This window comes from Nematostella vectensis, chromosome 7, assembly GCF_932526225.1.
Source record: "Nematostella vectensis chromosome 7, jaNemVect1.1, whole genome shotgun sequence".
Lineage (NCBI taxonomy): Eukaryota > Metazoa > Cnidaria > Anthozoa > Actiniaria > Edwardsiidae > Nematostella > Nematostella vectensis.
Genome location: NC_064040.1, coordinates 3758557 through 3780590, shown reverse-complemented (window position 1 = coordinate 3780590; position 22034 = coordinate 3758557). Strand labels below are relative to the sequence as shown.

The 22034-nt window shown below is 39.7% G+C and overlaps 4 protein-coding genes across 4 annotated transcripts; 2 read left to right on the top strand and 2 right to left on the bottom strand.

Annotated features, from left to right (window-relative positions):
* Positions 1-744: 744 nt before the first annotated feature.
* Positions 745-6168, top strand: LOC5514961 (arginase, hepatic). The gene is made up of 12 exons (XM_001635071.3): positions 745-907; positions 1024-1096; positions 1511-1629; positions 1972-2039; positions 2588-2648; positions 3108-3203; positions 3565-3602; positions 3675-3731; positions 3916-4020; positions 4280-4359; positions 4442-4501; positions 4822-6168. The coding sequence occupies exons 1-12, from the start codon at positions 806-808 to the stop codon at positions 4998-5000; spliced, it is 1038 nt and encodes a 345-aa protein (XP_001635121.1). The 5' UTR covers positions 745-805; the 3' UTR covers positions 5001-6168.
* Positions 5600-8997, bottom strand: LOC5514916 (exosome complex component RRP46). The gene is made up of 6 exons (XM_001635026.3): positions 8853-8997; positions 8660-8773; positions 8415-8536; positions 7296-7526; positions 6820-6906; positions 5600-6136 (listed from the first exon to the last, which is right to left on the bottom strand). Exons 1-6 carry the CDS (start codon positions 8959-8961, stop codon positions 6074-6076), a joined length of 726 nt encoding a protein of 241 aa, XP_001635076.2. The 5' UTR covers positions 8962-8997; the 3' UTR covers positions 5600-6073.
* A 210-nt stretch (positions 8998-9207) lies between these two features.
* LOC5514960 (2-oxoisovalerate dehydrogenase subunit alpha, mitochondrial) lies at positions 9208-14648 on the top strand. The gene is made up of 7 exons (XM_001635070.3): positions 9208-9348; positions 9426-9608; positions 10274-10631; positions 10911-11055; positions 12152-12213; positions 12916-13156; positions 13458-14648. The coding sequence occupies exons 1-7, from the start codon at positions 9250-9252 to the stop codon at positions 13702-13704; spliced, it is 1335 nt and encodes a 444-aa protein (XP_001635120.1). The 5' UTR covers positions 9208-9249; the 3' UTR covers positions 13705-14648.
* Positions 14232-21965, bottom strand: LOC5514959 (adipocyte plasma membrane-associated protein). Its single transcript, XM_001635025.3, has 8 exons — positions 21787-21965; positions 21431-21532; positions 18365-18483; positions 18112-18210; positions 17670-17928; positions 16128-16295; positions 15610-15799; positions 14232-15036 (listed from the first exon to the last, which is right to left on the bottom strand). Exons 1-8 carry the CDS (start codon positions 21858-21860, stop codon positions 14836-14838), a joined length of 1212 nt encoding a protein of 403 aa, XP_001635075.3. The 5' UTR covers positions 21861-21965; the 3' UTR covers positions 14232-14835.
* Positions 21966-22034: the final 69 nt, after the last annotated feature.

The window sequence follows — 22034 nt, the reverse complement described above, 5'->3', positions numbered from 1 at the left end:
CCGAACTCCACAGGCCACCCTCCTGGCTAGGCCCCTGACTTAGTTAACAGATAGCAAACTACCCCCTTAATCAGTAGATAAAATATGAGATTTTGGGGATGGTTGGCATTTTTGGTCAAGAACTGCATTCTCAAATCACATTCCAGATTGGGAAACTAATCTCCTTAGCTTAGACGGTATTTACTACTTGAGAAGGATATCAGATAAAATTCCTTCCAAGATTTTGAAAAAATTCTTTCTAGAATTTCCCATTTTATTATTATTTTTTTATGTGAATTTCCTTTTAAGGCTCTTAGAAGAAAATGTGAAAGCCACCTCAAAAAGGAAAAGAGACTATAGAGATATACTTTTTTGCTTCGCTTCTAATTCCTAGACATCACGAGCTGTCACAATGACATTAATGGCGTTGCATTACCTAATCTACGTGAAACCACTTGACCGTAATATAAAACCATGATAGCAAAAGGCAGATGTGCATAGCGAGTTCAATTTGGCAAACTTTCTAGCCTTAGTTCATTTTGATAGCATATGTTTTATCATTTTATTGTATTGTTGATTTACACCAGTTTTGAAAAAAAAAAAACATGAAATTGTGGAGAAATTCTATTTTTTTTTTTTCGAAGATCACCAGATTACGGACTAGATTACGGGTCTATTAACACGCCTTTAACCCTCCTACAACATCAACCAATTAGAATTCGTATACGATCCACGTGATTAGTATAATTTAATCGAAAGAAAAGCGATTATTCAAAGTAATACTGACGTATTTCGCGGAGAAGCAGAGATCTACGTTGATGTTGCGATGTTCAGCAAATTGAAAACAATATTCTACGTTTCTAGAGGACTTAGTTATAGATTTGGAAACTCTGTTCAAATAATCGATGTTCCATTTTGCGGAGGGCAGGTAAGGAACGCATTCGAATGACACACTCGAGTTAACGCTTATACACGTTCGAGTAAAAAACGTATCTTCGCTAGACCGACAACATCGTAAAAAAAATACTCATATTTATTTTGCAGCCTAAAGGAGGAGTTGAGTTAGCACCAAAATTTCTCAAGGAATTAGGCCTTGTAACACGAGTTGAAAGTTTAGGTAGGTCCACTAAAAACGTGGTTATATATCACGTATGAATTCACTTGACGAGAATAACTTTGTTTTGTGCAAGATTAAAAATACGACGCTTTATCCCAAAACACAACACCTTCCCTATCAACATAATTGAGATTTCTAGGGGCGAATAAATAATAAAAATATCAATTGCTAAGCGATATCAATTGATAAATAATTATCATGTATCATTACCAAAATCTGAGTGACCAGGCATTAATAACAAGTGATAAACAGTTATAAGATATGACCATTTATTTTTAAGTTATGATGTAACTCTGAAGCCCATTCATTTGTTAGTTTTATCCTTCTATTTTTGGCCAAGTTCCATATCCCACTAAGTAACCCTCTAAACAGGGATTAACTTAATGTGTCTGTTGATTAGTTTTTTTTTTTCAGGGTTAACAGTGCATGAGCATGGGAAAGTGGAACCTAATGTTACTGATCACATAGATGCTGTCTACTCAGCAAACCCTGTTGTTAAGAACCCTGTGGTCTGTGGCGGGGTAGCAAAAGCAGTAAGTATAACATACACATGAAGCTGCTTCAGTGCTTAACTGCTACAGTGCTTAACAATTTTTGTTATTTCCAAGCTCAGGTAGGTGAGAAAGACAGTTAAGCTAGTGGTGTTTTCTACAATTGCTTGCTTGCAAATTGTTAGGTTTGCTTGCAAATTGTTAGGTTAATAACCTGGGGTAATGAAAACGTTTAAGAATAACTCAGGTACTCAATAACATTTGAGGTTCAATAACTCTTTTATAAGTGGGAAAGGGAAGAGGTTTGGTTGGAGATCAAACAACCCTGAAAAAATAATTTCTAGGAATAAAATGATCATTTTCAGATGATTTCATTTGTTCTAGACCTCTGAGGCTGTGCTAAATGCCCTAAACAATAACAGAATGGCCATCACAGTAGGAGGTGACCACAGGTACTTTTACAAAGTAGTAGTGGTAGTAATAAAAATTATAAGAATATAAAATTATGTATAAACTATATATGGATAACAATTAAGAATAAAATAAAATAAATTCTTACAGGACGGCAACTTTGTGTAACAAGAGCAGTGCACTGCAGTGTATACAAGAAAAGAGTGCCTTTTACATATGTACACATTTGTTACACATGCATGCAGAGATCTTAAAAATTTTCATAAGCTATCTTTGCTGGTAGAGTTCTGAAAAAAGTGGTGATGTCTTGCCTATACCCCCATCTATTAAAAAAAAAAAAACAGCAAAAGTGTACCCATTTAAACCCGAATGTTTCTTTGGATGTGACAACCAGGTTTGCCATCATCATCATCATCATCATTGATGGTGATAAGAGATTGCTGATTATTATTATTATCATCCACTTTACATCCAAGATGGGTTAATTTTTTTAAATCCTGAGTGACAGCATTCTTTCATATTTATGTAATGCAAGTAAATTCCTTGATGAGTGATGACTAAATTCTGACAATTTTTTTAAATTCTACAGCATTGCTACTGGTACAGTATTTGGAAGTTGGAAATTTGATAATAACACATGTGTCATATGGGTGAGTACAGTAAATAAAATTTCAACAAAGAACCTGTAGAAACCCCATCACGAAACAAAAAAACACTATTTCTTGACCATCTAAGCAATTTCTAAGATGAGCTTATTACACCAAAAACTGGAATTCGACTGCCAAATTTTAGTCTTTATAAGACTTTCTCAGGGCAGTTTTATTGTATTCATTCTTCTGATTTGTGAATACAACTATTAGGGCTTTTGGTATTTATTATAAGATGAGCTTGATACAGTACTATAGTGAAAATGAAAAAGGAATGGATCCGGGCGCCCCCCTCCACTGTACAGGTTACAGAGGAGAGATGGATTTAACTGAATAGCAAAAGGTGGTAAAGTACAAACAGATCTCAAGTCTGACTACAAAGAACAAGGGAAAGATGGTAGTGAATTTGATGGGAAGTTTATTATTGTTTTTTTTATGACCAAAAGTTTATTCTATTCACAGGTGGATGCCCATGCTGATCTAAATTCCCCTTTAATCACAACCACCGGCAATGTCCATGGCATGCCAATATCTTGGTTACTAAAGGGCATACCAGAGGTAAAGTACATGATGTACCTTTGTGTCTTGAAGCCGCATTGTCACCAGTTTACTTCCGGGCAGTAATGTAACAATCTCTGATGACTTATAATGGAAAATGCGAAAAATATTTCAAATGGTGAAAGTGTGTTTATTGGAAGTTTCTTTGAGAATGTGATTGATAATTTAGAGAGGATGGCCTGTTAAATGGCACAGATTCTAATAGATTTTTTTTGTCTCTTGAGGTTTTTGTCAGCCATGCGGTGACAATACGGCTTTAAGATGGGCATTATATTGACTCAACGTCATGCAGCCTCCACATCTATTCTGGTCTCCGCTCTTTATCAATGTTCTCCTGTTTTTAATTTTTCTCTGATTTCAGTTCCCTGTTGTTCCTGGTTATGAGTGGGTGAATCCCTGGTAAGCATCAAATTCCCTTCCGTCAGCATTATGAACATCCCATAAAATATGTTTGTATTTTTTTACTTATAGCTTGGACCCAAATAAGCTGGCGTATATTGGACTTCGAGATGTTGAACCTCAGGAGGCGTAAGTATGATAACGGCATGGGCTTTGGACCCCTTAAGGGGGAATCAATATGTTAGACATAAAATGTGAGGTAAAATGTCCTCACGTTTTTAGATCTAGTAAGGAACGGGGCTGAGGGCATGTCTGCCTGTATTAAAAATGAATGATTATCTGCACAGTAAAAATACCTTCATATCTATTTCAGGCAACTCCTAAATGAAATAGGAGTGACAGCATTTACAATTGAAGACATTGATGAGATTGGTATTGAAGCAACAATGGAGAAGGCTCTAGATGCCATCAACCCAAAGTAAGGATTTTAAAGATTTGTATCATGACTCTCATCAACCCCACTGATTCATATCCACCCAACTGACTCACATTTGACCTGCCGATTCAACTCCAGAATGATTCCCTCCCTGGTACTTATTTACACCCCCCCCCCCCCCCCCAACTGGTTCACACCTTCCCCATGAAATCACATCTACCCAGTGGTTCACTGATTCCCTTTCTCCCAGTGATTCACAACCCCCACTACCTAACTCCCCCCTCCACTTTTGTTTTTGCAGTCGTGAATTTCCCATACATGTGAGCTTTGATATTGATGCTATGGACCCAGATCACCTTGCACCTAGTACTGGTACTAAAGGTATGCCAGGATCAACCGATAGCGGATGTGAGAATGGTCCCACTTACTCTTAATAGCACTGATTTCACTTTCTTTATTTTAGTGAGAGGAGGCCTATCAAATAGTGAAGGACATTACATCTGTCAGCTCCTTTCACAAACAGGTTTGTTGCGTTAGTTATCAGCGAATACCAATTTCATATGTCACTGTGAATGTTATCTTAGCCATTACTGACAGTCATTACAGTCAGAATGAAAGAATTGTTAACAAAATATTCCTATTAGATTAAGTCAGCAATTATAATACTAAAATAACAAAATCAGCTGCTTTGATCTACAATACACTAAGTATAATATAATTTTACCTGTCGTTACTCTGGGCAGAACTAAGACACTTCTGCAACCACAAGATGGAAAGGGTACATAAGCATAATACCATCATCAGGGAAATTTGTATTTTAGACATTCCTGATTCTCTTGGTAGGTTTACTCCAAGCCATAGACCTGGTGGAGGTGAATCCGACTTTAGGAACAGAGAAAGAGGCCAGACAAACAGCAGAGACGGCACTATCATTATTAGAGACATTACTGGGCAAGAGAAGAGAAATCCCAAAGGAAAAACTTATTCCTTACAATCAAATGATCAAAAACTTCTACCAATGATCTGACCGATGTAGCTCATCCCAAGCAAATTTTTTACAATAATAATAACCAAGCCATTTTTTATATCTTAAGCCATATACCTTGAATAGTTACCCTAGCACCAATGCAGCTAAAAGTTTTAAACATACCTTCCAACAAATGAAAGAAAGTAAAAATGCAACATGTTAACATTTTGTAAATAATAAGAAATCACTGAATCACTGATCACAGATTGATCTGTTTCAATACATTGTCAGGTCAAGCGTGTTGCAGCTAGACTAGTTCTCCCCAAAACAGACTTTACAAGTAGTTACAGTTCACATTCTGTGTTGTAGTTTTGTAGAATGTAAATATTTGTTCAGCATAGACCTATTTCAAATAAGGCCGCACTCAGAGAATCCACATATTGTACCAACCGGTGTTTCATGGGTATCAAAAAAATACGCAAATAAGCATAAAAACAAAAGGCAGCAGTTGAACATTCTTATTTATCTTCCTGTAGACAGTTAAACAATCTATTTCAGATATGAGGATTCACCCATTTATACAGGGATTCTCAAGTACAAACTAATTTTTAATGAGTGTACTTTGTATCAGGGTTATTGCACTACAACATAGTCCTCAGTTCAAAGAGAGCTTTAATATTGAAAATAATAGTAAAATGCTTAGTATGTGGATGATTAATTGCTATATATAATACCAAATATATACACAACCAAAACCCAAAAATATCAATTTACAGAATAATTCATCATCCAATTTTTTTTATCTTTCTTTTGGCTAATATTACAAAGCCTTGACATTCATCTGAGTTACTGTACTGTAGCTGATGTCATACCTTTTTATTTCCAAATACAGCTAGCATTTCACTAATGTTTAATATACTGTTTGTATATCTTCACCTTAATTCCTATCAGTGAAGAAACCAGGAGTTTTGGACATTGATGATTGAAGTACATGATAAACATGACACTATGCCAATCATTGTTTACTGTAGTAGTGTCCAGATGAAGGCATAACTTTGAGTTCCAAAGTAAAGCTTGCCTACCCTTCTATGGGGTACAATAATTTATTCCTTGTTTACTATGTTCTTACTAACTCACTGTTTCAGCCTCGCTGGAGACAGCATTTGTTATCATATCTGTGTATTTTGCATCCTGGAAATAAAAGCCACCCATGGATAAGATAACCAGGCTTGTTTAAGAGGGGCTCACACACGCTAAAGAGTGATTTATAATTCCAGGAAAGCTCAAATAAATCATGCATCATCAAACTAACCAGCAAGGTACATAAAATGATTGCTGATCTGTCTGGTAAATACAATGTTGTGATATATGTTTATCTCAAAGAGGATTGAAATGTAATGAAAATCAATTTCAATTAGAAATAACAGAAGGTTTTGGCACCGGCTGTATGTTTACTCAAACTTTGAAACTGTACAGGCCCTTTGTATATAATCTTTTTTTTTTTTTGTTAGACTTGAGCAAAACCTCCAACATTTTACAACCTTATGATTCCTCATGAATTTGAAAATGTATTACTCTAACGACAACTGAAGAGCATAGATGGAAAGTGGTTGTATCATAGCTGTCAACCCAACTTGGACAGGAATCTTGTGAAATTGGGTGAAAAACAGTAAATATGTTAAAAAAAAACAAGAGAGCCAATGCGGGTGAATACAGAGAATGTATGAACATTCTCACAAAAATTAGGCTTGCGATGAGGTCCAAAATCTTGTGACACCAGCCTAATGCAGATGAGTTGACAGCTATGTTGTATTGAAGGCATACTGTACATAATGTTGTCATGTGAAAGATAAAAGAATCAGTGCTTCACTCACCTTCGAGAGTTTCCTCTCAACTGACTGTCTGTAAAACGCTAGGATGTTTCCCATAGCAGCTTTGCTTGCAGCAAGACATTTGTTATACTTGAAAAAAAAAGATTATTGATTGTCAGGAAATAAAAATATCATAAGGAGATAATTACATAAAAATAAAACAAGGAGTTGTGGGGTACATTAGCTCCATCAACCTGTCTAAAATCGTTTGAAACCACTAAAAGAGAATTGGTCAGGGGCAGATCTGATGGCAATAATGGGAACTGACCAAAGAATCCCACTTTAGTTTTCTCAAGAAATAATTTTCAGTAAAATGCTGGCTTGTAATGCTGTGTCTGTTACATTTCCACCACTACAACAGACAGGCAACTTTGCCATAGCATACAAACTTAAAACTGTTTTTGATGGTTTTGGGCATATCGTTTATGTATTAGTTGTTTACCAAGGGGGTAAGGGGGACAATTAACCTAAAGACTAACCTGGTCTACATCAAAGCTTCCCTTTGTGGAAGAAGTTAACAGGTTTTGATTCACACTGTCAAAAACAAAAGTCAGGACAGCGGTGGCTTTCCTTTCCTGCTCAAGGGTAGGGTCTAGAACGAGCTCATCCTGCTCAGTGATGGCGCATGTGATGCCACACATCATACACCTCATAGGAAAGCCAGCGTCCATCATCGCCAGGCATGCAGCATTCACAGCACAAGATAACAGCTGGAAGGATGCATATTAAGGCACAACCTTCGCAAGATCCAAGGATGGCAAGGAACTATGATTAATGATGATGACTTTATGATGTTGATGATGACTTTATGATGTTGATGACGACAGTGACTATGGTGAGGGAGATGATGGTGGTGCTTATGAAGATGGTGGTGGTTGTGATGATGATGGCGGTGCTTATGAAGATGGTGGTGGTTGTGATGATGGTGGTGGTTATGAAGATGGTGGTGGTTGTGATGATGATGGCAGTAATAATTATAATGAAGATGGGTGATAATTATGACGAGAATGATGGTGGTGGTTATGATGATGATGGTGGTTGTGATGATGATGATAAGGATGATGATGGTGGTTGTGATGATGATGGTAGTGGTTGTGATGATGATGGCGATTGTGATGATGATAAGGATGATGATGGTGGTTTTGATGATGATGATAAGGATGATGGTGGTGGTTGTGATGATGATGACAAGGATGATGAATGTGGTTAAGATGATAATGATAAGGATGATGATGGTGGTTGTGATGATGATGATGATAAGGATGATGGTGGTGGTTGTGATGATAAGGATGATGATGGTGGTTGTGATGATGATGATAAGGATGATGATGGTGGTTGTGATGATGATGATAAGGATGATGATGGTGGTTGTGATAATGATGATAAGGATGGTGGTGGTGATGGTTATGATGATGGTGGTTGTGATGAGGATGGTGGTGGTGGTTGAGATGATGGTGATAATTATGATGATTTTGGTTGATGATGATAGTGGTGGTGATGGCAATTGTGTGTACTAATAAAGATGATTAATGAATAGAAAAGATCTTAGTTTCTAAGACCCCAAAGGCACTGTTCCCTCATTACAGTCAAAAGGATACTGAACCGCTATTCTGTACAACTTGAACAACTATTGTAAGTGAAGCCCTTGGGTGTAGTGCTGTTAACACGATCGGTTCACAGCTGTTCCGGATTATCCCTTCTACAAGCTTTTCAGAGCAACCTGTTCAAGACATTCAGACAAGGGACGCCACTTATCGAAATGACAATAAGTTGAAACATGTATTTCATTGGTATACAGTGGTTATACACAGTGGTATAAAGTGGTTGGAAATAAACACCATACCTGGGATACCAATTTTTGGTCTGAAGATCACCTCAAGTGTAGCCCTGTCAATCAGTTCCTTGTTAAGCTTGACCTCGACAGGGCCATACGCGGCAGCCATCACTTGTGTGTCACCTTCCAAAACAGACATCAATGCTGATATGTAAATTGAGCAAAACAAAATAAAACGCATTCGAAAAATGAGCGGTGCTACCTTGGGCAAACTTTGAAGAGCCATCCGCTTTATCAAGAAGGCCGTGTTCGCAAAACATGGCTCGCAGCTCGCAGGTTTGAAGAGGGCGCGTGTTATCTTGCGCCGCCATGATGCTCGAGACCGCAATTATCGTGGGCTCAAGTAAACAGTTCAACTACGATTACATAGCAGGGGAGGGTAAAAAGGATTTTTGATTACATACAGAAAATAAAGCGTAGCATTAGTTACCAAAAATATATAATAAGCAGCACACAGAGCGTTAGAAAAATATATCCTACACAATTCTAGTATACAATGACGATCTATTTTGTATTTTTTTAGTATCAAGAACAAAATTGATTTTACCCTACCCCTGATTATAGAGTCATTCGTCACAATTTTGCACGCTCTACCCAAGATGGCTTCCACGACGTGGCTTCTGAGACCCCTAGTACATAGAAATGTCGCACAAATCGCACGGCAGCGATGGTTTACCTGCATCAAAACCCTAACGAGAGTAAGGTTGAAGAAAGAGGATTGTATCACGAAAAAACATCAGGGCATTAATGTTTTGACTGTTGTATTTTTCAATAGTTCATTTCTTCCGACTCGACGGAGAATATCTTTAAAGACAAACCACGCTACCCTGGTGCCATGAATTGCTCGTTCACGGAGAAGCTGGAGTTTGTAGACCCAATGGATCCGCAAGGGATCATTCCAGTGTATCGTGTCATGGACAGACAAGGGAAAATCATCATCGATAGCCACGATCCAAAGGTGACGTACTGTACTTACTTAGTAAGTATCATAAACGACTTCGGAAAATATAAGTAGCCATTTATATCCGTAACTTTTTAAATCTGTGTATTGAATAAGCTCTTTGACAGACAATAATAAACAATGATCGAACCTAAGAGGGATTAGATGACGAGGTAGAAAGAAAAGCAGACAGACAAAACAATAAGCAGATAGACACTGACAGAAAGGGAAGCAGACAGACGTCCAGACTGATAGATAGACGAGAAGAGATATCCATCCTCATCTGCAGCATTTTATACCAGACAGACAGACCGTTTGCTTAAAGGGTGCCTTTTTTTGGAAACTTTGACAACCTATGCAAGGTAAAAGACAATGTCATCCAGTTTACAAGCTTCAACTGGCAGAGCAGGCCTGTATCCAAGGGGGTTCAGGGACTCAACTGGAAGGTCCGCTCTCATGTATGAAAATAAAGTACCACTGCGAGCTAGGGCGAGTCACCTAAGAAAAAATGGTCTGCTAAATGGGTAAACAGACTCCACCCCCACACTCAAAATCCTGGCTTCAGGCCTGCAGAGACAACATGGAATGCCACTCAATGAGTGAAATTGGAGATTTTAGTTTCCTGATTAACAAAAAGCAAGAAGACTTATTCTATGTTTGAATTATTTTTGTCATTATTTTAGCTTCCAGAGGGGACCATTGTTGACATGTACAAGAAAATGACACTTCTAAATACCATGGACCGCATCCTGTATGAGTCTCAGCGACAGGGCCGCATCTCCTTTTACATGACAAATTATGGTGAAGAAGCAACTCATTTCGGCAGTGCTGCAGCCCTCGAGATGGAGGATCTCATTATGGGGCAGTACCGAGAGGCTGGGGTGCTTATGTGGAGGGGGTTCACACTAGCTGATTTCATGAACCAATGCTATGCTAACCAGCATGATGCTGGGAAAGGACGGCAAATGCCTGTACATTATGGCTCTAAAGAGTTGAATTTCGTGACAATTTCTTCAACACTAGCAACTCAGATGCCACAAGGTTAGTGTTAAGATACTGTATGTTTTACTAAAGGGAAATTATGGAGATGAAGTTGAGTCTCTGTTGTTTTATACTGAATAGCTTTGTGAAGTTTTTTCGCCTTTAGAGGCTGACATCACTGTCCTGTATTGAGTCGATGTTGTTGGGTCAATTTTTCATATCAGTATCATTACGGCATTTTATAAAAAAAACACTGTATTCAGTCAATTCAGCTATAACTGTGGTACTGCTCTATCGATAGCTATAATTGCTGTACTTACTGCCCTGTTGATAATTTAGCTTCAGGTGCTGCATATGCCCTCAAGAGGCAAGGGAAGGGTAACTGCGTTATGTGTTATTTTGGTGATGGTGCAGCCAGTGAGGGTGATGCTCACTCTGCTTTCAACTTTGCCGCAACTCTAGATGCCCCTGTAATATTTTTCTGGTGCGTATAGTTTCTGTTATCTTTTCCACTCAATATTCTGTTTACTCACTTGACATGCATCCAGAGTACTTCGCGGGCACTGCCAAAGGCCACTACCATAGAAGAGCCACTGGAAAAGTTTCCTAGTAAGACTACTGGGGACGCGACACGTCGGAAGCTTAAGCCAATTTAAAACTGACAGCCGATGAAATCTAAATTATTGTGACGGAATAAAATACAGTTTCTTTCTTCGAGATACCAAAATGGGATGTCAGAAATATGTTCTTTTTTGGTCAATACGCACTAAATAGATGTCTATTTTTTATTAGTTTGAACTTTTTGGGAAGAAATGCTGTTGTAGACAAAATGTGGAAAACTTATCCTTTGTTTACATTATTTTCATATATTTTATATTATTTTCACATTTTATATAGATTTAATCTCCAAGCAGTTGGAGCTTCTTCGCTTGCAGTTGGACGATCAATTTTGCAGGCTTCTTTGAAAGAAGTGGCAAGATTTGAAATACTTTTACCAGAGCCTGTCAGTAAGCAAAGATATCGCTTTTTCCCACTAAACAAGACTGTATCACAAGCAATTGTTCTGGCTAAGAGTTTCTCTTATCGTACAACACACAATGTAACTTGATCCATTAAACAGGCAAAGCATTTGTCAGCAATGCAAGCAGTGCTAAAATTAAGATCTACAAGTAAACACTGCTGTGTTGTGATTGGGCCTTTTTTTACACCTAAAAAAGGCCCAATAACAGCACAGCAGCTCTCAGCGTTTTGGAACTCAAAATTGTTATAAGCTTTTCCAGCAGCTCTTCTGTGGTAGTGACCTTTGGAAGTGCCTGCAAAGTACGCTGGATCCTTGAGCATGCTCACTTAAAAGACTACCCTCTATCACAGTGGTTTCCATGTCACTTTGTTCCCAATCTATGTTGAAAAAAGGGAAGCAAGCAACACAGAAACCTATAGGAAGAAGGGTATTATCAAATTCACTATTTCCATTCTTCTTGGCATGTAGACTTGTATAGCACCAAATGATTCTTTTGAGTCCATGGCCATGACTGTTTTGTCTTTAGTTTCCTAGAGTTAACAATGCTTTTTCTCTATAGCCGAAATAATGGATATGCAATCTCAACCCCAACACGTGAACAATACAGAGGTGATGGCATTGGTGAGTTCAGAAGTTCCTAACAAATAATAATGGATATGCAATCTCAACCCCAATATGTGAACAATACAGGTGACGGCATTGGTGAGTTCAGTGGTTCCTAACAAATAATAATGGATATGCAATCTCAACCCCAATATGTGAACAATACAGGTGACGGCATTGGTGAGTTCAGTGGTTCCTAACAAATAATAATGGATATGCAATCTCAACCCCAATATGTGAACAATACAGGTGACGGCATTGGTGAGTTCAGTGGTTCCTAACAAATAATAATGGATATGCAATCTCAACCCCAATATGTGAACAATACAGGTGACGGCATTGGTGAGTTCAGTAGTTCCTAACAAACCTTAAATATGTAACCAATCTTATCTTGCTACCCTTAGTCATCCCAGGAGACCCTCATTTGGTAACCTTGCTCTATTGCTACAAATGGTTGACTCTAACAGAGCCGTAGCAGGCCACATAGGATTTGGGGGGGGGGGGGGCACAATACAGAAACATTAAGAAAATATTGGGGGGGGGGGGGCACAGCCAGGCTCCTACTGGTCATTTCCTTATAATTTTAGAAAATATTGGGGGGGGGGGGCACATGCCCCCAGTGCCCCATCCCCTGCTACGGCCCTGCTATAAGTATGTTCAGCATGCAAACACAAAGAATGAACATAGAGTCCATAAGCATTTCTGCATTTTGCTTTTCAGCCTGTAGGGGAAGGAGCTATGGAATGCTTGCTATCCGTGTTGATGGAAATGATATTTTTGCTGTGTACAATGTTACTAAGAAAGCAAGGGAAATTGCCGTCAATGAGAACAGACCTGTATTGGTGGAAGCTATGACTTACAGAATTGGCCACCACAGCACTAGTGATGATTCATCAGTCTACCGGTCTCTGAAGGAAGTTAATTACTGGGATAAGGAAGACCATCCCATATCACGACTGAGGTATACACCCATTTCAAAAAAGGTTGCACTTGGTGAATCCATTTGTCAAAACCCGCAATGGTCCATGGGTGCCACATGAATGAGCAAAAAAGCATAAATAAAAAACTAATAATGGATTTAATGAAAGCTGTGACATTCTTGTTTATGTGCATAAATAATGATACCCCAGTAACCCTACAGTAGGGAAAGAATATGGCTGACCAGGCCATCTAAATGCCTGCTTGCTTGTCTCTTCTCTCACTTGATTCTCAAGGGACACATAGCATGATGGTTTTCTTTGATTGTGCGTTTTTTTTATCAGGTACTACATGGAGGACAAGGGATGGTGGGATCAAGACCAGGAGCAGCAATGGAAGAAAGAAGCACGCCTACAAGTCATGCAGGCTTTTGCAGATGCTGAGAAGGCCCTCAAGCCACCAGTGAAGGAACTTTTTTTGGATGTGTATAAGGAGTTTACTCCCCATTTACAGGAACAATACAAAGAGTGTGTTGACCATGTTGCCAAATATCCACATGAATACCCCACAGAGTTACACGCTAAAGACTAATTGTCTGCTTGGATATCCTGAAATGCTACATATTCAAGGGGGAAACATGGGGAAAAAAGATAGAGAATGCAAGAAAGAAGCCATCCTTCTTAACTTTAGGTATGCGTCTGCACCAAAGATCCTCTTTATACCTTTGTCTGAGATTTAAGAAGACCAGTTTATGGTTGGTATAATTAAAAAGACTACAGACAAACTGTAGAAAAACTAAATGGTCTGCGTAGGCGTGGTGTAGACAAGGTATAAATCAACACAAGGTTGTGAAACAAAGTAGTTAAGCTGATGTTTCATCTGAGACCTCTTTTGCTCCGATGAAAATAATGCTTAAAACGTCAGTACAACTACTGTACTCTGTCTCACAGAGGTGTTCAACATACCTTTTCAACCTTGTGTTTTGGCACAGCCACAGAAAGATGAGATATGTCATGTACTCTTTTTTTTTTAGAAATGTGGCGGGTTCAGACCACATTGATTAATGAATTCCTGATTCAAAGCATATAAACATAAGGCAATTTAGCCTCAGCCTTGGCTATAAAAAATTCTTGTTTTTATTTTCTAGAGCATGTAAGGAGGCTAAATGTTTATTATATGTCCCATTTTGATGTTTCAATTTGTTACAATTGTTTACAACAACCACATGACCGGTTGGTGCAAATCTAACACAATTTGTTGGCAAACACCAAGGGTCATTTGCTATTATGGAAAATACGTCTAAGGTATACCCCTTCTCTAGAACATAGTGCTATAAAACTTCCTACTGCAATAGCGAGATCATGGACTTAAACTAGAAAATTTCAGAGATGTTTATTCAGAACAATCTGGACTTTTCTAGGATTTGGATATCTTTTGCATATTTATAAAACACTGGGGATGTTAATTTGTGCACAATACTGAATACTTTGTAAAAACCTGAAAAATGTACTGATAAAGCAGATATTTCTTTCTTACTGCGATACCAAATATTATGCAAATATATATCCACAGCAGGAGTATAAAGCGAAAAATTAAGTCGTATGAAACAGAGGCGTGATCTGACAGGACGGCGGATTTTATGTTACCACAGCTTCACTATTTTTTTCACACAACAGAATTGCGACAACGCGTTATGATTGTGGGAGAAATCCGCAGTATTGTTTATAGCTTTAATTTTCCAACAAACAGTCCATTGTAGGACCCTAAGTAGAGTACACCGTTTTCTTCGTGGACCTCGCTCACTCCGTTGATAACTTGTCCTGTCGGGTCATGAAGAGTCCTTTGTACACTTCCTCCTTTGCTCAGTTTGACGATAAGCCCGTATCTCGGGGCAAGCACGTGAAGCATCTTGGGGGTCACAAACTGGTAAACAAATGTTATAAGAAATTAAACAGACACAATACCAAAAAACAGAAAACATGCGATTTGCAGATCGGTTCGAATTATCTTATAAACTGCCCACGAATGATCTTAGAAACTGCCCACCCACATTTTTAAACGGTGGTATTGCGGTAAAAATTAAAATGTTGCGGTGTTAATTAGTCCTGCAGTGTGCGGGTTTTGCCCTTGGAACGGGATGATCTAGCGTTAGACCTGGGAAATGTTGGGGTCTCGCGCATGCCCTTCAAAACCTCGCAATGTTTCCTTTTTTTCTGCGGTATTTCGTTGTTGTTGTTTTTTATTTTGTGCGGCATTGCAGTAATTAGATCCCCCCCCCAAACGTCCTCCCTTTTATTTTTGAAGAAAGAATGAGAGGGAATAAGACAAAAGAAAAAAAAATTGTCCAAGGAGCATTTATTTAGCGTTATGACATAGTTATTTACTATGGTTATATACTACAAAAGGAGCTTAAGGTCATGGGGGAGGGAACGTTAGTATGCTTAAAAAAATATTTCAAAAGAATTATTTCAAATTGTGAGATGAGGTAAATATTACCTTTGCTAACAAACTCCGTAGCCATGGTCGAGTTGACAGGGTGTCCAAAAGAGAGAGCCCGGGACGCCTAGGTGCCGCCATACCAACCCAGTACCCCCCACCGAAGCTTGGCCGGATATTATCAGGGTGGCCAGGAAGGTTTTCAGCGAAAACCTCCATCTTTCCTTCGTTCTCACCTCGTGTATAATACCTGAAAGAGAAGGCCAATTTTGTCAATATGTAGCCAACATCTTCAGAAGCCAAATTCCCTTTACATCTTGATGTCCTATCCATGATTGGCAACAAGATGGGACATCTATATAAACACACCCTCAAGATCGTAAAGTGTTCGTTTTATGGGGGTGGGAGGTTTACTGGGATTTCATCAAAACCCTTCACAGCCCAAGGCCATGAGTGTTCAAGCCTTAAGTAATCATGAAGTACAAATAGCTACCTGAACATTGCTTGTCACCTAATCCAACTGGGAGTTAGAATAAAAAGAATTGGGTTTGACACACGTAAACAAAGCTAATACTCACCTTAGAATCCTCGCCGTGAGCAGCTCTACCACGAGGACAAAATCTCCTTCAGGGGACAACTGCACACCGTTTGCAAAATGCAAGTCACTCATTAAAACCTCGAGCTCGCCAGTCTTGGGATGAAAGGCAAGAAGCCGGCCAGTGTTGTCTCCTTCAAGCAAAGCATTGCTAGAGACAGAAATAACAAGTGAACAGATGACTTTTATACGCCTTGCATTAGCGCGCGCTGCTCACGAACACTAATGCGCGCAAGCAAACAGAAAATAAAATAGCCAAAAATGGGTATAAATTATTCAAATTCATCTTCCCAAGTGTTAGAGGCAAATAGTCTGAGATATACTTTTACTCTATAATATCGCAAAAAAAAAAATGAGAAAGTGAGATGAAAATTGTCGATTTACTTGCGAGGACTTGCATATATTTGCGTTGGGTGGCCAAGCGAGACGCAAGTGACCGCAAGCTGGCAAACTCGCGTTCAAAATTTGATCAAAATTTGAAGCAATCATGTTCAAATCCGACGCAAGACAACAAAAAACATAAGTTTGCAAAACTTGCGACAACTGCTGACTTTCGTCTCGTTTGGCCAGGGCTTTAGCGCAAGTCAAAACCTGCGAGAACTTGCGTCTCGTTTAACCAGGGCTTAAGCGCAAGTCAAAACTTGCCACAACTAAAGCTGACTTGCGTCTCGTTTGGCCAGGGCTTAAGCGCAAGTCAAAAATTGCCACAACTAAAGCTGACTTGCGTCTCGTTTAACCAGGGCTTAAGCGCAAGTCAAAACTTGCCACAACTAAAGCTGACTTGCCTCTCGTTTGGCCAGGGCTTAAGCGCAAATCAAAACTTGCCACAACTAAAGCTGACTTGCGTCTCGTTTAACCAGGGCTTAAGCGCAAGTCAAAACTTGCCACAACTAAAGCTGACTTGCGTCTCGTTTAACCAGGGCTTAAGCGCAAGTCAAAACTTGCCACAACTAAAGCTGACTTGCGTCTCGTTTAACCAGGGCTTAAGCGCAAGTCAAAACTTGCCACAACTAAAGCTGACTTGCCTCTCGTTTGGCCAGGGCTTAAGCGCAAGTCAAAACTTGCGACACCTTACGTCTCGTTTGGCCAGGGCTTAAGCGCAAGTCAAAACTTGCGAGAACTTGCGTCTCGTTTGACCAGGGCTTAAGCGCAAGTCAAAACTTGCCACAACTAAAGCTGACTTGCGTCTCGTTTGGCCAGGGCTTAAGCGCAAGTCAAAACTTGCGACACCTTACGTCTCGTTTTGCCAGGGCTTAAGCGCAAGTCAAAACTTGCGAGAACCTGCGTCTCGTTTGTCCAGGGCTTAAGCGCAAATCAAAACTTGCGACAACTTGCGTCCCGTTTGGCCAGGGCTCTACACAAGACTACAAGGATTCAACACACATGCCTTGCACAATTTTGAGGTGCTCCAGATAACCAATATCCTGTGCAATTTTAAATAAGGAACTGCAATCTTTCAATTAAAATACACATCCCCCTCTTGAATTTTTACCTTTTGACCGTAAACTATCCATGGTGTACTTACCTAAAATGCATTCTTTGCCACTTGGTACTAGAATCTGTGAAGTAGATTGTGCCATCCTGGGCAATGTCCAGGTCATTCATAAACCTTATTGGTTCACCATCAACACCAGGCTGACAAGGAACTAGGGTGCTGATGCTACTTGACTTGGTGTCTACCTCTAATAACCCAAAGTATGCATCGACTACTATAAGCTTGGTGCCGTATCTGTTGAAGCGCATCCCAAGCGGTCGACCACACACATGCTCCAACTCTGGTCTGCCTGTTGGAAAGACATTACAGTACAGCTTACTACAGCCTTCTGCTTATTCTGTCATAATTTAGTTCCCATTTAGCTTAATTTATAAATACAATAGACCATTCTTGGACCATTCTTTATATATGGTCTCATCAAGTCTGGATGATCATTTTACATTTATTTGGATTATTTTGTTTTTAGTCTTACCACATCCATCATTGTGGGTTCCAGTGCGCACCACATCAACAACCTTATCCCCAACAAACTTGACAATTCTTCCATCGGCAAGTCCAGTATAAATGATACCTACACAAAATAAAATACATAAACATATTCCAATGTATAGGGAGACAAACCCAAAACCTTAAAACTAATCCTAAACTATACAAATAATACATAACACAACCACTCTATCAATAGCTATTAATTCATTTCAAAACATTGGCCTTTAAAAACACACCTGAGCTATCAACAGCAATTGATTCAGGTCCTACAACCTGCCCTTTAAAAAGCTGTTCAGATTCCTGAAGCTTTGTGTTTGGTGCAAGAACTCCTTCAAATGGTTTAGGTGAAGGTAAGCTGTAGAAAAAAAAAAACGTCAAATAAACTTTTACTCTACAGAAATACAAATTGAGAAATGCATTCAAATAATAAATTAGCGAAATAGAAATAGAAGGGATGCACTCTTATTGTCATAAAAATAGCAAAGATCATCAACAGCGCCTATGTATGGTGTGCTATCCCTTCAACCAATGCCCATGGTATGCTACCCCTTCAACCACGCCCATGGTATGCTATCCCTTCAACCACGCCAATGGTATGCTACCCCTTCAACCACGCCCAGCATGTACTACCCCTTCAACCAATGCCCATGGTATGCTACCCCTTCAACCACGCCCATGGTGTGCTATCCCTTCAACCATGCCCAGCATGTACTACCCCTTCAACCAATGCCCATGGTATGCTATCCCTTCAACCACGCCAATGGTGTGCTATCCCTTCAACCACGCCAATGGTATGCTACCCCTTCAACCAATGCCCATGGTATGCTACCCCTTCAACCACGCCCATGGTATGCTATCCCTTCAACCACGCCAATGGTATGCTACCCCTTCAACCACACCCAGCATGTACTACCCCTTCAACCAATGCCCATGGTATGCTACCCCTTCAACCACGCCCATGGTGTGCTATCCCTTCAACCATGCCCAGCATGTACTACCCCTTCAACCAATGCCCATGGTATGCTATCCCTTCAACCACGCCAATGGTATGCTACCCCTTCAACCACGCCCAGCATGTACTACCCCTTCAACCAATGCCCATGGTATGCTACCCCTTCAACCACGCCCATGGTATGCTATCCCTTCAACCACGCCCAGCATGTACTACCCCTTCAACCAATACCCATGGTATGCTACCCCTTCAACCACGCCCAGCATGTACTACCCCTTCAACCAATACCCATGGTATGCTACCCCTTCAACCACGCCCAGCATGTACTACCCCTTCAACCAATGCCCATGGTATGCTATCCCTTCAACCACGCCCATGGAGTACTACCCCTTCAACCACGCCCATAGAGTACTACCCCTTCAACCACGCCCATGGAGTACTACCCCTTCAGCCACACCCATGGTGTGCCCTTCAACTTTACCCATGATTTGCTATCCCTTCAACCAAATCAGGGGCTCATAAGTAGGGGCAATCAACTTCCCCACATTCTGGTATTACATAGGTGTCACACAGCCTTTCTCGGGATCAGGCCATTTTCAGATGCACAGGTTCGCCAATCTGATGCAACCTTTGTTGCTGACGTTTTGGCTGAGCTCAACTGCACGTGCAGCTATGTTCTCTTCTGGATACTTTGACTTTCGTTGTTCTCTTCTTTAACGATACCGTAGACCCAAATGGCTTCATTTCGGGTGAAATTTTTTTATTATGCCATTCGATGACAATAGGCACACTCTAGATGTTAGCAAAAAAAAACACCAAAATCTTAAATACTCCACCAGATATTCAAGAAAAACCGAATTCGAACGAGTGTAGCGTTATTCTCAAAGGTGTCAATAATCCCATAATCCTGTTTACTTAGCTCAAAGTCCCGCGATCAACATCCGGGGAACTTAGTTTTACGGCTTTTCCCTCTAATTAGCATACAAGCGCGTCAGTATCATTATCAACGTTTCATCCGAGATTTATCCATATTTATATCAACTTTATAAGCGTTTACTCTAAATTTTGCATAGTTGTAAACTACGCCAAGATTAAGTAAGAATCCTTGGCTTCCTTTGAAGAAGGCTAAGCGAGAAAAAAAGCCTAAAACAGAGAGTTGTCTCCGTTCGCAGTCTTTTTAAGTTTTCCGCGCTCTTCTTTTCTTTGGTGCAAGCTCGCTTCGGTCTAGGCATCTTCCTTCACTTGCACGACTAGCGCTATGACATTTGAGCGCCTAAGAGTTTTCCCGCTGCGTGTAGAGCATGCAATGTGATTGGTTGCCATACGCGGCTCTATTTGCTCTTCGTCTGTCATTACTGTCACGCTGCCTCTAATGTTTACACAACTTCAATCCCCGATATCGCGCAATCTAATTTCACCCCATCTTTCTCTAAATATGTGATTTAAAGGTACACTTCTAACCGCCCGATTCCTGCGCAAATTGGCAAGCATCTAGTATAGATATTGTTCTGCCACACCGTGCCGCAGATAATCAATAGCTTTTTTTGCTACTTAATTTGACTTAATTAGCGCGTTGTAGCCAAAGAAGCAAAATTATTCCACGCCTAACTTTGACCCTTGATTATTAATCAACGAGGCTGTGTGACGTCAAATGTAGACACGGTTTGTCAGTTCAGTACATGACGAAAGATATAAAGCAGATCCCGGGAGGTTGCGTGCTTTTGGTGTATATAAATAATTCACATGTTTAAAAGTGGTCGATTTCGCACTTCGGACCAGGCAAAAGCACTCAAAATTAAGCGCGTATAAAAAATGATTATTTTAGGAGGAAAGTACAATCATTAAGCTTTAAATTGATATATAGTTTGTTTGCATTTGCTTTAATCCGACGCGAGCGTTAGCGATTTTGCCGGCAAAAGCGGGGTAATTACCGCTTGGGTCTACGGTATCCTTAATCAGAATCACACCCTACCTACAACTTTAAATTGTAGCTTGCAATTCTTTTGATAGAAAATATTCTCCCTAACTGCAATTCGCGCTCATGAGCATGCATCTAAAAATAGCCTGATCCAGGAAAACACCATGACAATTATATAATACAGATAATTGCCCCTACCCTGACCACACCCATGGTGTACTATCCCTTCAGTTTCTCACATTATAACATACTGTCTGACCTCATGCTGTTACCCCCCTCTTTAAATATCTTAGATCTGCCGCTGAAATGTGGCTGCTCAATTGTGAGCTCCATTGCTGGCATGGTTTATATATTCATGTTTTGCACTATTGTTATTACAATATATCCACCAAGTCCTACAGCCCTGATCCATATTTCATAGGGAAAACTTACCTAAATAGCAAAGGATCTATTGGAGATGGAGTTAGTATTATAGCTCCTACTAACAACACAGCAACAACTAAAAGGGTTACAATGCATATCCCAAAACATGACCTAAAACAAACAAACAAACAACAAGAACAAGAAATAAGTGATTATGAGACGAACATGTTGGATAATATTGCTTCTTACTTTTTGGCTTTTAAAAGATGGAAGGCGCTATTTTAGGTGCTACTATGTCCTAAATAAAATAGCATAAGAAATAGCATTTCCGAACATTGATCACTTTAGTAACTAGTAGTTTACAGAATGTGCTCTTCGAGCTGTGGAATAAATTTGCATGACTAAAGCAACACATAAACTCTCACCTAGAAGTCTGAGTTGTATTCGCCGATTTTGTCACCTTATCGGTTTGTTTTTTGGGACTTTTCTCCGCAGCCATTGCTAAATTATGCAGAAATCATCACCAAAACCAAGATCATGCAAACTAGAATACTAAAGCTATATACTTCATGTGCTACCGCTGCAGAATAGTGTTATCAATATTCTCTCTACAATTCTGTTTTTTTACAAAACATGAAGTATAGTGCTTCCGTTCTGCCACGTTCATTTCGTG

Excerpts from the sequence above, each read along its gene's own strand:
- LOC5514961 (XM_001635071.3), top strand. The coding sequence starts at position 806 with ATGTTCAGCAAATTGAAAACAATATTCTACGTTTCTAGAGGACTTAGT. Across the intron at positions 1,097-1,510 it reads AACACGAGTTGAAAGTTTAG|GGTTAACAGTGCATGAGCAT; the intron begins GTAGGTCCACTA and ends TTTTTTTTTCAG. Across the intron at positions 3,603-3,674 it reads TATGAGTGGGTGAATCCCTG|CTTGGACCCAAATAAGCTGG; the intron begins GTAAGCATCAAA and ends TTTTACTTATAG.
- LOC5514916 (XM_001635026.3), bottom strand. The coding sequence starts at position 8,961 with ATGGCGGCGCAAGATAACACGCGCCCTCTTCAAACCTGCGAGCTGCGA. Across the intron at positions 8,774-8,852 it reads CTCTTCAAAGTTTGCCCAAG|GTGACACACAAGTGATGGCT; the intron begins GTAGCACCGCTC and ends CTGTTTTGGAAG. Across the intron at positions 7,527-8,414 it reads TTGTACAGAATAGCGGTTCA|CTGTTATCTTGTGCTGTGAA; the intron begins GTATCCTTTTGA and ends GCATCCTTCCAG.
- LOC5514960 (XM_001635070.3), top strand. The coding sequence starts at position 9,250 with ATGGCTTCCACGACGTGGCTTCTGAGACCCCTAGTACATAGAAATGTC. Across the intron at positions 9,349-9,425 it reads GCATCAAAACCCTAACGAGA|TTCATTTCTTCCGACTCGAC; the intron begins GTAAGGTTGAAG and ends ATTTTTCAATAG. Across the intron at positions 10,632-10,910 it reads AGCAACTCAGATGCCACAAG|CTTCAGGTGCTGCATATGCC; the intron begins GTTAGTGTTAAG and ends TTGATAATTTAG.
- LOC5514959 (XM_001635025.3), bottom strand. The coding sequence starts at position 21,860 with ATGGCTGCGGAGAAAAGTCCCAAAAAACAAACCGATAAGGTGACAAAA. Across the intron at positions 21,533-21,786 it reads AATACAACTCAGACTTCTAG|GTCATGTTTTGGGATATGCA; the intron begins GTGAGAGTTTAT and ends TGTTTGTTTTAG. Across the intron at positions 16,296-17,669 it reads TGGCAAAGAATGCATTTTAG|CAATGCTTTGCTTGAAGGAG; the intron begins GTAAGTACACCA and ends TTCTGTCTCTAG.